At 40.5% G+C, this 14,303-nt stretch overlaps 1 protein-coding gene across 4 annotated transcripts in view; it reads left to right on the top strand.

Moving 5' to 3' along the window:
* Positions 1-14,303, top strand: part of ATP8B1 (ATPase phospholipid transporting 8B1) — a 102,444-nt gene that overhangs the window by 78,293 nt on the left and 9,848 nt on the right. For all 4 annotated transcript variants that reach the window (XM_074355157.1, XM_074355156.1, XM_074355155.1 and 1 more), the window contains 7 exons: positions 3,473-3,661; positions 5,410-5,522; positions 7,168-7,332; positions 8,062-8,173; positions 9,202-9,277; positions 11,486-11,618; positions 12,035-12,323. In XM_074355157.1, the coding sequence (XP_074211258.1) occupies positions 3,473-3,661; positions 5,410-5,522; positions 7,168-7,332; positions 8,062-8,173; positions 9,202-9,277; positions 11,486-11,618; positions 12,035-12,323 (1,077 nt within the window). The remainder of the gene's footprint in view (positions 1-3,472; positions 3,662-5,409; positions 5,523-7,167; positions 7,333-8,061; positions 8,174-9,201; positions 9,278-11,485; positions 11,619-12,034; positions 12,324-14,303) is intronic.

The following is a 14,303-nucleotide window of genomic DNA, read 5'->3' as shown; positions in this document are numbered from 1 at the left end:
CTGGACACTGAAAATGAAGGCAAGTTGGATTCCTAGGTGCAGGAGGCTAAAAGAGAAATTGATTTTGGCTTTGATACATATAAGTATCTTGAAAAGGGTCCATTGGAACGGACCTTGGGGATAACTCCTCCAAATTTTTAGGGACAGAAATTCAGACCCAGAAAGCACAAAGACCTGCCTGAGCTCAGAAGGCAGGTGAAAACTCACTTTAACTGAGTCCCTCCACTCCACACCATGCTGGTGTGCCTCTGCTTGCATTCCCTCTTTTACAAGAATAGTGGAGATTGGTTCCTTTTATTACGTACAACATCAACAAGAGAGGGGACAGAATCCTTTCGTGCGTGTCCAACAGATAGTTTATGTGGCCCAAGCGTTGAGTACACATGGGGCACACGGAGGCCAAGTGTGGAGACGCTGCGTTGGTTGTCTACTGCTCTGTGATGGATCACTGCAACCCGGTGGCTTATTCATTAGCTCACAGTTCTTTAGGTCAGGGGTCTGGGCACCACATGACTGGGTTCTCTGCTAAGGATCTCCCTCCAGGTCAGGCCACATTGTCATCTGGAGGTCAGTGTCCTCTTCCAAGCTTATGGCACGATTCAGGTCTCTGTGGTTGCAGGACGGAGGTCTCCATTTCCTTGCTTGCTCTGCTCCCAGAGGCCTCTCTCCTTCCTTGCCACATGTTTCCTTCCATCTTCAAAGCCAGCCATGGAGAATTTCCCTTCCATCAAACCCCTTTTATGCTTCAAATCTCTCTCCCTGAGCAGAGCCCTGTCTCTTTTGAGGACTGACCCAGTTAGGTTGGGAATACCCAGATAATATCCTTAAGGTCAACCAGTTTGGACCTTGATTATATCTGTAAAAATCCCTTCTTGGCAGTACCTAGATTAGAGTTTGCTTGAATAACTAACTGGGAGAAAGTGTGTATGTACCCGGTGGGGGAAGGGCGGTGGAGGTGGGTGGCCTTAGGGCCATCTTAGATTCTTGCCTCTGGCAGAGGCTATGTCAGAGCAGAATGTGAAAGGCTTGGAGGCATCTTCTGCACCAGAAGGCCTTTAAGTTGGGACGCACCATGAGACTATGATGAGAGAGCTGTGTTTTAGGAGTTTGGATCAGGGACACACTGCAGTGAGGAAAGTGAGGACCTGGATAGCGTGGGGTCTTTGGGAAGGGTGAGAGAGTGACCAATGTGGGGGACATCCAGCAGACGATGTGAAGGGAGTGAGGGGACTGAGGGGAGGGACTCGTCTGAGAGGTAACTTGTTGCACGCCTGGTGACCGGAAGATTATCAGCCAGAATGGAATCAGGATAGTGAGGGCTGGGGTTTGTTGTCTGAGCACCTTTTTTATTTGCATCAGTTCCGTGATCCACAAATTAGTCTGTAAAAGAAAAAGTCTCTTGGGTTGCATGTAAGTGTGTGGTAAACAGAGTTCTCTTCAGAAATGGTTTCAGGGGGTTAATTTTTAGTCCAAGTTGCCTCCTACAAACATCGAGTTGGAGTTTGGACCAGGTCTCTGAAACACCTCCCAGTGGACCCTGCAATTCTGTGAGCCTCTTACTAGGACAAAATGGCAGGGTTTTCTTCTAATGATAAAAATATCAATGCTTGTTCCTGATATGATTGTCTTACTTGTGGGAACTTTACCGCCTTTTATCATTTTGTTCCTTTTTTCTGTTGGAAATAAGTTCCCCTTCAGTATGATGCAATCCATCTCTGGCAGCGAAACTTGCTGAAGGGAGGGGATCGTGTTCTCACTGCTGCTTGTTTAGCGCTGGTTAAATATTTTACCCTCTGGCATGTGTGTGTGTTTGCAGAATGGCTGGATTTAGCAAGTACATTTGTAACTTGTGGTGTATGACTTTCTGGGTGAACAGAGACCAACCAGTCATCTTTGGATGTGATCGATACTGACTTAGAGTGAACCATCTGAGCACGTGTGTGAAGGGAAGAGGGCAGGGAGGGGCGTTCAGCTCTACCTAAGCCGTTCACCCTGGAGCATCCGACTCCCTGCAGACTGATGGTGCAAAGAGCTGCCCGTCCGTCCAGGGTTTGTATCCTGGTCAAAACCATGGTGGAAAATGAAATGCCTTTTCCTGTGGAAATTCATCTGACCATAGAAATACTTTTCCTTCTACTTTGAGGCAGAAGGACTATGAGTAGAAAAATAGAAAATCTTGGATAGATAGAGAGCTCTTTTTTTTTTTTAATTGTTTACCAATGTACAGCATGCTTATAGAGACAAGCATAGAGCTCAGTGAATTCTCACAAGCTGAATACGCCTTTGTCATGAGTACTTAGATGTTTAAAAACAGAACATTATCAATCCCTGTAGAAGTCCTTTTCGTGTTCCCTTCCAGTCTTGCCCCTCCAGGGGTATCTACTGTCCTGACTCTGAGTAGCATGGGTTGGCTTTGTCTGTTTTGTGGTTTGTGCAGATGGAAGCTCATAGTTTGTACGTCTGGCTTCTTTTGCTCAACATTGTGAGGTTTACTCCTGTTGTTTCACGATAGTTGTGAATGAGAGGCAGTTTATTAAACTTTTAAATATCAAGATATTGAACAGATTGATACATTTTGCGATTTTTTTAAGGTATGAGAATATAGCTAAGGTGAAGTAAGCACACTGTTCTAGAGAAAAGATACGCTAGTACACCTTTTTGGAAAACAAGTGAGTCATCTATATGCCAACAGGTTTAAAAATGATCAGTATTCTTTAACTCACTACAAGGAAGCTATGCTCAGAAAAGCAGTCAAAAGAACCTTTGTACAAACAGAATGATTATTACAATGTCATTTCTAAGAGTAAAAAAAAAATTGGAAAGGAACTAAGTTCCTCTAACGGGAAAGTGGTCGCATGCTACATTCACAGGTTATATTCATTTAAAATAATGTATAGAAGGAATTTTTAAAGCTGTGATAACATGCTCAAATAATCAGGATGTAAATGTGTATTTAGCATGATAGAAACTATTACAGAAATAGCATCTCCAAAAGGACGGGAAGAAATTGTCACAAAATGTCAGCAATGTTGTTTTTTTCCTCTGGCTGGTGGGATTATGAGATTTTTTTTTTTTTTCCTATTCTTGACCAGTTTTTTTTTTAACTTCTAGTTTATATTACTGCTTATAATTAGAAATAAAACTTTAAAGTTTAAAAACTTTAATGTTGGCATATTCCTTAAAAATCGGTGACTTGTTTTCTTGGGGATGTTTCAGGTTTTGAAATACAGTTGGTCCTCTGTGGCCGCAGATGCTGGGGGCCATGGGGTGCCAACCATATTCACTGTAGTCTGCCATTTTACATGAGGGACTCCAGCATCCACAGAACTTGGTACCTGTGGGAGCTCCTGGAACAGTCCCCGGCAGATACCGAGGGTAACTACGCATCCTCACCCACCGTGTGAACCACACTGGTAGACTTTGCATTTGGTTTTCCAGCTTTTCTGGTTTTCTCTCCTGCCTCCTTTGTTAGGTCAACTCAACTACCAGGCGGCCTCTCCTGATGAAGGCGCTCTGGTAAGCGCTGCCAGGAACTTCGGCTTTGCCTTCCTCGCCAGGACCCAGAACACGATCACCATCAGTGAGTTGGGCACTGAGAGGACCTACAAAGTTCTCGCCATTTTAGACTTCAACAGTGACCGGAAGCGAATGTCCATCATTGGTAGGCCTCCTTCAGAGCATGTCTATAAATCGCTGATTGAGACGCATGCTTTATTTAGTGGCACCAGGAGAAGACGGGCAAAGAATGAACCCCTTGGCTCTGGAGGATTTCCACACACTTGTTGAAACCAGTGTTTTTTCCCTCATTCTGCACAATGTCCATCACAAAAGGGACAGCTGCAGTATTAGATCTGAATCTTGCGAATGTTGGCGTTCTTTGTCTATATGGGCCGCCAGCTGCTGAATCGGAGGTGGCAGCTCCGTGGGTGGTTGATCCACAACGTGAGCTCTTATTTTGTGAGTCCCTCCGAGCTCTTCTGCTGGACACTTGAGGAACCTCAGGGAAGGGAGGGTGCAGCAGGAGAGGAGTTTGGAGAAAAGCGAGGCTATGCTTATGAATCAAAATCAGACGTCCAGTCCAGGCCCATTACAACACACCACCCAGTGGAGGAGATGATCACTTCCAAATATTGACATTTCTTAAGTTCGTACTTTGAAATAATTTCAAACTTGCAGAAAAACTGCAAGAACTCTTTAAAGAAGTTCTGTATATTCTCCCATATCCACTGGTTGTTAGCACTGGTTACACATTCTTTGCCATTATTTATAAGTTCTTGTTTTCTGACCCATTTGAGAATCAGCTGCAGATCTAATGCCCATTTCCCCCAGTAACTTAAGTAGGTATTTTCTGAGAACATGAACATTCGCTTATTTATGTATATAGTACGGTGATCAGAATCAGAAACCTCAACATTACACTATTATTATCTAATCTACAGGACATTTTCAGATTTTACAAGGATTCTTCTTTCTGGTTCAGGATCCAGCCCAGGATTCTACATTGCATTAGATTTTTATTACTCTGGTCTCCTTTATTCTCGAAGAGTTCCAGAACCTGTTTTTGATCTTTCATACATTGACACTTAGGAAAAGCACACACCTGTTATTTTGTAGATGGTCCCTCAATTTGGGTTTGTCTGATGTTCCCTGTTGGAGTCAGATGATGCACTGTTGGCTGAAAGAGAACATCGTCGGTGCCGTGCCTTTCCGAGCATATCACATTAGAAGGCACGTGATTGTTGGTCACGTTAACTTTGATCACTCAGTTAACTGGTGTCCACAAGATTTTCCACTATGACACTGGATTTTTAACCAATAAGATATAGAGGGTTAACTGTCTCCTGAACTCTGATTAGGCTCATTTTACTGAGTACTTCCTGGGTGCCTAGCATTCATCTGGGCTGATTATCATGCCTGGCATCTGTCTTGGAGAATTTCAAATCTAGTTAGTGATGAAACACATAATTAAATTACTGCACAGATCAGAAATTCCAAGAAAATTGTCACAAGGAGTTGTGTTATGGTTGGAGTTATTACAGGTAGTACTGTTACAGGTTTATAGGTGAGAAAGATTTCTGTTGGTTGGCCTGGACAAAGAAGGTTCTGTGTGGAAGGAATTAACCAGCATAGGGCATGGCACATAGTAGGAAGTCAAAAAAAGTATTTGCTGATAGAATAAGCAAGGATGTGGAAAACAGAGCTGACTGAATGAAACTTCATATTTATTTCGCTGTTACATTCTAGGTAGAGGGTGGCTTACCAACATTTTTTCTAGGTACATTGATGATTTTAAACTAATTATGAATTGTTTTTAGCGCTATAACACTTCAAATTAACTTTATAAATGTAGTTTTCTATTAAGAAATCCAACAATCACTTTATTACTTGCTTTTCTTCCCTTGCTACTAGTAAGAACCCCAGAAGGCAACATCAGGCTTTACTGTAAAGGTGCTGACACTGTGATTTATGAGCGGTTACATCGCATGAATCCTACGAAACAAGAGACACAGGATGCCCTGGATGTAAGTCTCACTTCCACTCTGTGTGCCACAGACTCCAAACTTGGCTTCTGGGACTATCTTAAGCTGGAGTGGAAGCTTCATTTTGACTGTTGACCCTTCTGTTGTCTTGGTGTAGTTGAATGCAAAGAGCACCAAAGTAGGAACATGGCAGGCTGGTTCTGGCTCTGCCCCTGACACTGACTTCCTAGAAAATGACCTTGGTGCCTGTTCCCAGCATCCAGGCTGGCAGGATCTGCAGGACTGACCCAGGAGAAAGTCTGGTCTCTCTTCCGGTGACCTTGAGCAGGCTACATAAGCATACTGTGCTGTTGTCTCAATATCTGTGTGATCTCCAAGAATTCCACCAACCTCCTGGTGGACAGTGAAGGAAAGATAGCGTTCATGTACGATGGGGCGTGACAGAGCAATGCACCGGATAGTTGAGTTCTGATATCCTTGTTAGAGAATCAGTTTGGCTGTCATCACTTCAAACTTGTTATTTTGGGGGACTATGTTCTTGGTCCAGTGATACTACAGTCATTTGGGATGCTTCTGGAAATTTCTGTTTTAGAATTGCCTACCAATCCTCCCATTGTTTTGGTTCTATATGATGGCAATGAGGTACTGAGTGTATCTGTCAGACACGATGCTTCAGTTCTGCCTCTTTTCTTGTTTTGTGTCCTTGGGGTGAATGGTTGACGTCTCAAATGAATCATTAATGGCCCGTGTGAAAGAGGAAGGGGGTATTTCCTACCACGGAGGGTTGGTGCAAGGGACAGCAGCTTGCAGAGTCCTTAGCCCTTAGTAGGTGCTTCGTAAGAGCTCTTTCTTCCCTTCCGTTGAAGTGAGGTCTGAGTTTGGGGGCCAGATGTCCTTCAGAAAGAAGCCTGGTGAATACGTTGTTACTAAGTGGGGTCACATTTTAAGGTTCTATGTGTTGCGGAAGCAGTTACAATGGATAATTTCTCATGAGGCTGCAAACAATGGCGGTCTAATCAAATACACACAGAACCTTCTAAAGAATCTTTGAAAGCAAACCCTCAGCTGGGTGAACCAGTTCTGCCATTTTGGCTGGACAAAGATGTGACTGTGAAGTCATGAAACATTTTTAATGGTTCCTTTTTAAGCAAATTAAAATGGCTTAAATATGTTGACCATGATTAAATCCTCAAGACACTCTTTTTCGTAAAAATGTTTTATCTCAGCTTTAACAGTGGCTCAGAATTGGTTTGAGGGAATAATGCTTGGTTGAGAGTTCACAGCTGATTGGACTTGTAACAGTTCGTGGGAACAAATTATAAATTTGTCAGGTCTAGTTTACAACATCATTATACCCCAAGGCAGCTTCCTTGGTCTGTTATTTCCTTAGTTGTTAAGAGAAAAAGGTGTTTGTTTGTTTGTTTCATTCTTGTGACTTGATTTAGAAGAAAGGTATATTTATCCCTTTAACTAATATATAGTCCCAGGATCTTGAGAATACTTAGAAAAACAAGGTATTTGGTTAATCTCCTCTATGAAATGTATGTACACAGAATCTACCATCTTTCGCCATATTCTTTTTAAATTCTCCCACTGTATAACCTCAAATTTAGATTTCAGACTTGATCTTGAATTACATAAAATTAACTATCCTTTCGGTGGATGGATTGTCTTTTAAATAAAACAGATCTTTGCAAGTGAGACCCTTAGGACCCTGTGCCTTTGCTATAAGGAAATTGAAGAAAAAGAATTTCAGGAATGGAATAAAAAGTTTATGGCTGCCAGCATAGCTTCAACCAACCGAGATGAAGCTCTGGATAAAGTATATGAAGAGATTGAAAAAGACTTAATTGTGAGTTTTAACCTTAATTAATTTTTCCTTGATATGCCAAACAGAATTGGAAATTTTATGAGGTTTTTATTACATTTTTGATCACAAGCTTGAAAGATTCTAACTTCAGTATTTGAAATTGGTAGAGTAGAAAGAACTAGGTCATCTGAATTTCTTTTGTTCAGCAGACAAAATAGAAGTTGCCATTATGAGAAACCAAAAGACAGAAAACACTGAAATTTTTATTCTATTATTTTTAGCACTTATTAAAAATTCATTATGATTTTTACACAATAATCAACCAGCATATACTTATTATACTGTAAGAATTACTTAAATAATTTATGTTTTGCAAAATCTTCAGATAAGAAAAATATATCATTTGTAAAGAGATTTTTCAAAGTTTAATACTTATTGCATGTAGAGTTTAAAGGGCAATGTTCAATAAATAGCAAGAGAAATTGGCTTGTGTCTGTGTAAAGCAATATACACAGAGTGAAAGTGTTTATATGTCCTTGATTTGTACTTACATTTTTGTTTTAGTAAATTATTTTAAGAATAAAGGTTTTGGCTGTTTGACTTTTGGTGAGTGTGAAACATGGCACCCTTCTCTGTTAACAATGGCCATTGGCCCCAGTAGAGTACCATCTGGAGTATATAATTAGCCCTTCTTTTTATAGGTTGGTGAACTACAGTTACAAAAAATTTTTTGCATATTTGCCAATTTCTTTCTTTTAACGTTCATTCCAGCTATTGGGAGCTACAGCTATTGAAGACAGGCTACAGGATGGAGTCCCAGAAACCATTTCAAAACTTTCAAAAGCTGACATTAAGATCTGGGTGCTTACTGGAGACAAAAAGGGTAATTCAGTTTGCAAGGAATCATATCTGTTAACTCACAAATATTCACAGCCCTGTTTCCTTTGCTTAGGATGACCTTCTCAGACTTTCCATCCTGCACAAACACTGTCTGTTTCTTTGAGACAGAGACGCTTTCCCTAAGAAATCCTCCTCTGTTATTCCAGCCCCCGCCCTGACTGCATCCGTCCCGAAACTCCCTCAGTAGCAGCGTTTTTTCCTTAACATTGAGCAGCTGGTCGTGTCTTGCTGATTGCATTTCATCTTATCTCTCCAGCCAGCCGCGGGTTCCTTTCCTGAAAGGGTCATCACCCCTCTGGTCCTTTCTGTCCTCCCTAGCTCTTTGCCATTTGTTGGGCAGAGAGGAACAGTCAAAAATGCTGAATGACAACTTTTGTTTTCTTGCCCCTTTTATTGCTTGAAAGTTACAATTAAAATTTTATCCCCAAGGGAAGATTTTAATTTTTAAACTCAGAGCTCAACAAGGAGTTGTTTGGCATTGATTTCTTTACTCCATGAGCCTCCCATGGGACATTTGATAATATCTCTTAATCTGATTGACATTGTTGATGGGGTATAGCCTCTGATGAGCTAAGGGATTAAGTCTTGACCTTAAACAAGTAATGGTGTGGGTGGTGGTGGTGGAAAAGGGGGAAAAAATCTCTGGTAGGAGCCCCATGGCTTGTGGAAATGGTTATCACCCCACCCCATATCTGAATAATTAAACCACAGGAGCTAAATGTGTTCAATATTTCAATGAACATTGATTTATTAAATAATCAGTTTATGTATTTGATATAGCACATTTTATTATTGAAAGCATCTCAGCCAGACTTTGACTTACACTTATTTTATTACTGAGAAAGGGATTTTTTTTCTTTATGTGATTTCCCTACACTGCTAGAGAAAAACAACATTATTTGATTGAATCTGGTTATTTCATTAATTGAAAAAAATAATCATTTCTAGATAAAGTTCATTATTAAATTCATCAGTAGGAGTAACATTTGACTTATTCTTATTCTGTTGTAGAAACTGCTGAAAATATAGGATTTGCATGTGAACTTCTTACTGAAGATACCACGATCTGCTATGGGGAGGATATAAAGTGAGTGAAGGGCCTGCAGTGTGAGACTCTGTAACGTCTCATTTTTATAAAAACCAGACTAGACTCAGTAGACACAGCAGATACAGAGAAATGGGAGCTAGCAAGTGTCACTCGGGACAGTTACCTTGAGTTTAAATGAAGCAAGGAAACAGTAGGCAGCTCCAAGTTATCACGGTTCGACCTCATGTTGTAAGGAAACCTGGGGAAGCCTGCCCTGGTTCCAGGGGCCACTTTCCTGCATTCCTAGGCAGTCCTCAGCACTTGCCTGCTGAGAAAGGAAGTGGGCTTGAGACATCACTAACCAATTAATATGAATTATATTCATATTATTTCTCTTCCAGCCTTTAGTGATTTGTCTTGATCACTCCTTATTTTCAACTTGAAAGTGAAAATTAATGTGGAAACAGAATAATAGATGCCTTATCTTCTAGTGAAGTCGTTCTCAAATGGGGTTGGGGGGGCTTTGCCGTCTAGGGAACATTTGGCAAAGTCTAGAGACATCTTTGGTTGTCACAGCTGGGGAGGAGGGGTGCTCCTGGCTTCTAGTGGGTAAGGGCCAGGGACGCTGCTAAACATCCTACAGGGCAATGGACAGCCACACGCAACAAAGAATTAACTGGCCCAAGACGTCATAGTGCCAAGGTTGAGACCTGTTCTTGAAGGTGAAGAATAAAGGTTCTACATGTGTAACGAGGAAAGACCAGGGCTGAGAGTTAGGAGGTCTGAGTCCTCACTGCAGTTTTCCCATCAACTTGCTGCAGATGACTCTCTCTCTTGGGTTTGATTTCCTTATTTGCAACATGAAGAGATGGGAGAAGATATTTATGGTCCCTTCCACTCCAAAATTGAAGAGACTATGTATGACATGTGGTCTCTTCAATTTGTTCACTGAGAATATCTCAAAAGCAGACATAACTTTATGGGAAAATAAAGTTCTTCCTGCCAACAGTGGTCACTGTTTATAGTACATTAGGGTTCACCCCACTTATTATAATTCAGATCAAGAATGCCCTCCTTCTGTTGCTTGTGAACACATTTTTTAATTGAGTTATAGTCATTTCTACAATGTTGTCTCAAATTCCAGTGTAGAGCACAATTTTTCAGTTATACATGAACATACATACATTCATTGTCACATTCTCTTTCACTGTGAGCCACCACGAGATCCTGTATATATTTCCCTGTGCTACAACACATTTTCAACTGTATCTTCCTCTAGCTAGTTGTCTTTGGCAAATAATGAAGCACTAAGAACTTGATGCCTTTATAGTGGTGGAATCAAGACTTAGTAAGATTATATGTCATCTGATTAAAAAATGAACTTGAATAAACATTTCTCCAAAGAGGATATACAAATGACCAATAAGCATATGAAATAATGCTCAACATCACTAATCATTAGGGAAATGCAAATTAAACCACAGTATCACCTCACACTGATTTAGGATGGCTACTATTAAAAAAGAGAGAGAAAATAACAAGTCTGGGCAAGTATGTGGAAAAATTGGAACACTTGTGCACTGTTGGTGGGAATATAAAATGGTGGAGCCACTAAAACAGTACAGTGGTTCCTTAAAAAAATTAAAAATAGAATTACCACATGATGCAGCAATCCCATTTCTGGATATAGATATCAAAAGAATTAAAAGCAGGGACCTGAGGTATCTGCACACCCAGGTTCATAGAGGCATTATTCACAATAGCCAAGAGGTGGAAGCAACCCAAGTGTCCACTGACAGATGAATGGATAAACAGAATGTGGTATATCCCATACAATGGAATATTACCCTTAAAAAGGAAGGGAATTCTGACATAAGCTATAACTGAATGAACCCTGAGGACAGTGAAATAAGCCAATCAGAAAAAGACAAATACTGTACAATTCCATTATGTGAGTTATCTAGAGTGGTCAAATTCATAGAAACAGAAAGTAGAATGGTAACCAGGGGCTGGGGAGAGAGAGAAGTGGGGAGACATTTTTTAATGGGTATAGTGTTTCATTTTGAAAGATGAAAAAGTTCTGGAGATTGTTGATGTGAATATACTTAATACTACTCAACTGTATACTCAGAAATAGTTAAGAGGGTACATTTTATGTTACTTTTTTAACCACAATTTTTAAAAGATTGTATATCACAATTATCTCACAATTAAGGGCCTGTTCATGGTCTTATATTTTAAACACTTAAATTCCCACCCTCCTCCCAGTGCCCTTCTTCATACAAGGATGGAAAACCAGAGGAACAGAGGTGGAGTCTATGCAAAATTTGTACCTCCAGTGCACGAACCTTTTTTTCCAACTGGTGGAAACCGCGCCTTAATCATTACTGGTTCTTGGTTGGTACGTATCATCGGTGTCTCTCCCTTGGGCTCAAACTAGAGCAAATCATTCTGGACAGATTTTAGGTGGCTTACCATATTAATTCCTAACCTAAAAATCTCTTCACTTATAAATGAAAGGGCAATTTCTCAAGTCTCAGAGTTAATATTATATATGAAAGGAATTATACCAAACTAGTAGCAAACTAATTATACCAAACTGGTTATCACTAGTTTATCAGTTAACAGATAATTTTAGTTTTCTTTTTTGTATATTTTAAAATTTTCTATATTTGTATAGTAAATATTTTATAATCAGAATAATATCATCAATGATATAACCCAAGAATTATCATTCACATGAGTAAATTCTTGGGAGTGGTACTCTTGATATAAAACCCCAAATGGTTATAATCCATTCCTTCTCTGGTTTCACAGAATGAAATTCTTCTCGAGAAAAAGACCAAAAAAAGTAACATTTTGAAGCTGAAGTTCCCCAGGACAGAAGAAGAAAGACGAATGCGGACACAAAGTAAGAGGAGGCTGGAAGCTAAAAAGGAGCAGCAGCAGAAGAATTTTGTAGACCTGGCCTGTGAATGCAGCGCCGTCATCTGCTGCCGGGTCACCCCCAAGCAGAAGGCCATGGTGGTGGACCTGGTGAAGAGGTACAAGAAAGCCATCACGCTGGCCATTGGAGATGGAGCCAATGATGTAAACATGATCAAAAGTGAGTCTCTCACACATGGCCAATGCCACCTGATTGTTAGAAGAATGGCAGGAACGTTTTTGGGGGTAGTGTTTTTTAATTTCATTCTTGGGCTTTCCTAAAGCAGACCTTTAATCAAGGCACTTAACCATGATGGCTATACCTGTGACCCTGCCCTCAGGAAGCTTACAGTCCACCCAGTAGGAGAGAGTAGGTAGGCATGGCTGCTAACTCATAGAGTGCCAAGTAGAAGACGTGTTCCATTTGGGTGAGCTTTTACTTGTTTCCTTCTTTTACATATGTTTGGATTTTTTTTCTTGCTGCTTCTCCTCCTGTATTTCTTTAGGGCTTATTATAAAGCCTGCTATTTAATAAGGTTTGCAAAAATTCCTGCTGAGCTCGGCTTAAGTCGTTGAACTCTCTTTGGTATTTGTTGTGGGAAATATGCTCCCTTATCTAAGCATCTTTTTCTGGGATTCTTTTTCTTGCCTTTGGTGAATCTGTTGGAACTTTACCATTGGGTGACCTGGTGTGAGCTAAGAGTAACACACTTGGTTCCAACATAGGCTCAGCATCCTCCTGACCTCCCAAGGCCGTTTTGCTGGTTGGACCCTAGGTACCAACACATTAAGGGACTGAGTCCTATTATGCAGAAATACAGTTTTGCTGGGTGTGCAGAACCAAACCCTCATCAACATGTCTAAATCCCCTGGTCCTTTTTTTCTCCTTGTATTACTATATGGGAGTATCTTGTAATGCAAATGCGCAAGTTAATGCGGTCTGAATGCTTGTCCTCATCATACTGTCAACAGGCTGTGTCAGCCTGGGCTTATGCTCAGGCCTCAGTTTGCTCATCTGAGAACAAGAAATTTACGTCTGATGTCACCTCTAGCTTTGTGATTTATCAAGATGAGTTATCCATGACATGTATACACATGTCTTGTGTTGCTGGATAGCTTAAATGCATTATGTTTAACTAGACTTTTAATTCAGCCTACTTTGTAACTCACGCATCTGTCTCTTTCTTCCCTTAGAGTCTCTTCCTCCTCCTCCTTGATATATACTAAGAATATTCCAACTTTATCTTCCTCAGGAGTCAGCTATATGACGTATGACTTCTTGCTTCTTTATCATGTGTATGTCTGTGGCCACTGCCAATTTAATTCCTCTCCACTGTTTTGCATGTGCTCATCTTACCATGTGAATGGCATTTCTTGCTCTGAATTAGATCTATTATTTCTTCCTTCTGTATCCCCAGCTCTAGTGTGTTTTCCATTATGTACCTTTAACATAAATGTCTGTGCCAAACGGGCAAGTCTCTCAAACATTATTTTTCTTCAGTTATGATGAAGACTTCTAGATATTGGAAAAGGGGATTACCTTGCAGATTTACCATCTGATTATGTGATTGAGACTTAAAACTTTTTCGTTCCTCTGAGTTCACCAATTGATAGCAAAAGGGATTACAGAAGGTCAGCACAGAATAGAGACTGTTCTTAAGTTCTAAAAAATTTTATTAAGCTCAGTTATATGGTAGATGCTTTTATATATAATGTAGGAAGCATCTATTTGGGAAGAAGATCAGATACTTAGGTCTCCGTGGAAGTCAGTAGCTTAATCCAAGTGTTAAGTACCTTTCTGTACTTTGTGAAACTCTCATCTTTTTCACTTGCTTCAAGAGCAATGTACAGAAAGAAATTATGTTGTTTATAAAGAAGTACAGTGAAATTTAAGTGTCAAAAAAAAATCTGACCATTTGCTAACATGGTTCATGGTTAGAGGTGTAGCCCAGCAGAAGTGGAAGAATGCCGTCCACCATGGTTGTGCCCCTAGCGAGGATCCAAGGATTCTCAGAGGCTGCCCTCTCCCTCTCTCGTGTCTGAAGATCTCTCTTCAGCTGTCTCAGCTGAAGATGGCTGGTGGGTGTTGTTTCCCTTGGTCTAAGATCCTAAGAGTAAACAAGCAGCATTAGAGAAGAGACAGGGGCAGAAAGGCCTGAGG

Source organism: Camelus bactrianus, chromosome 30, assembly GCF_048773025.1.
Source record: "Camelus bactrianus isolate YW-2024 breed Bactrian camel chromosome 30, ASM4877302v1, whole genome shotgun sequence".
Classification (NCBI taxonomy): Eukaryota; Metazoa; Chordata; class Mammalia; order Artiodactyla; family Camelidae; genus Camelus; species Camelus bactrianus.
This window is presented reverse-complemented; position numbering and strand designations above follow the sequence as displayed.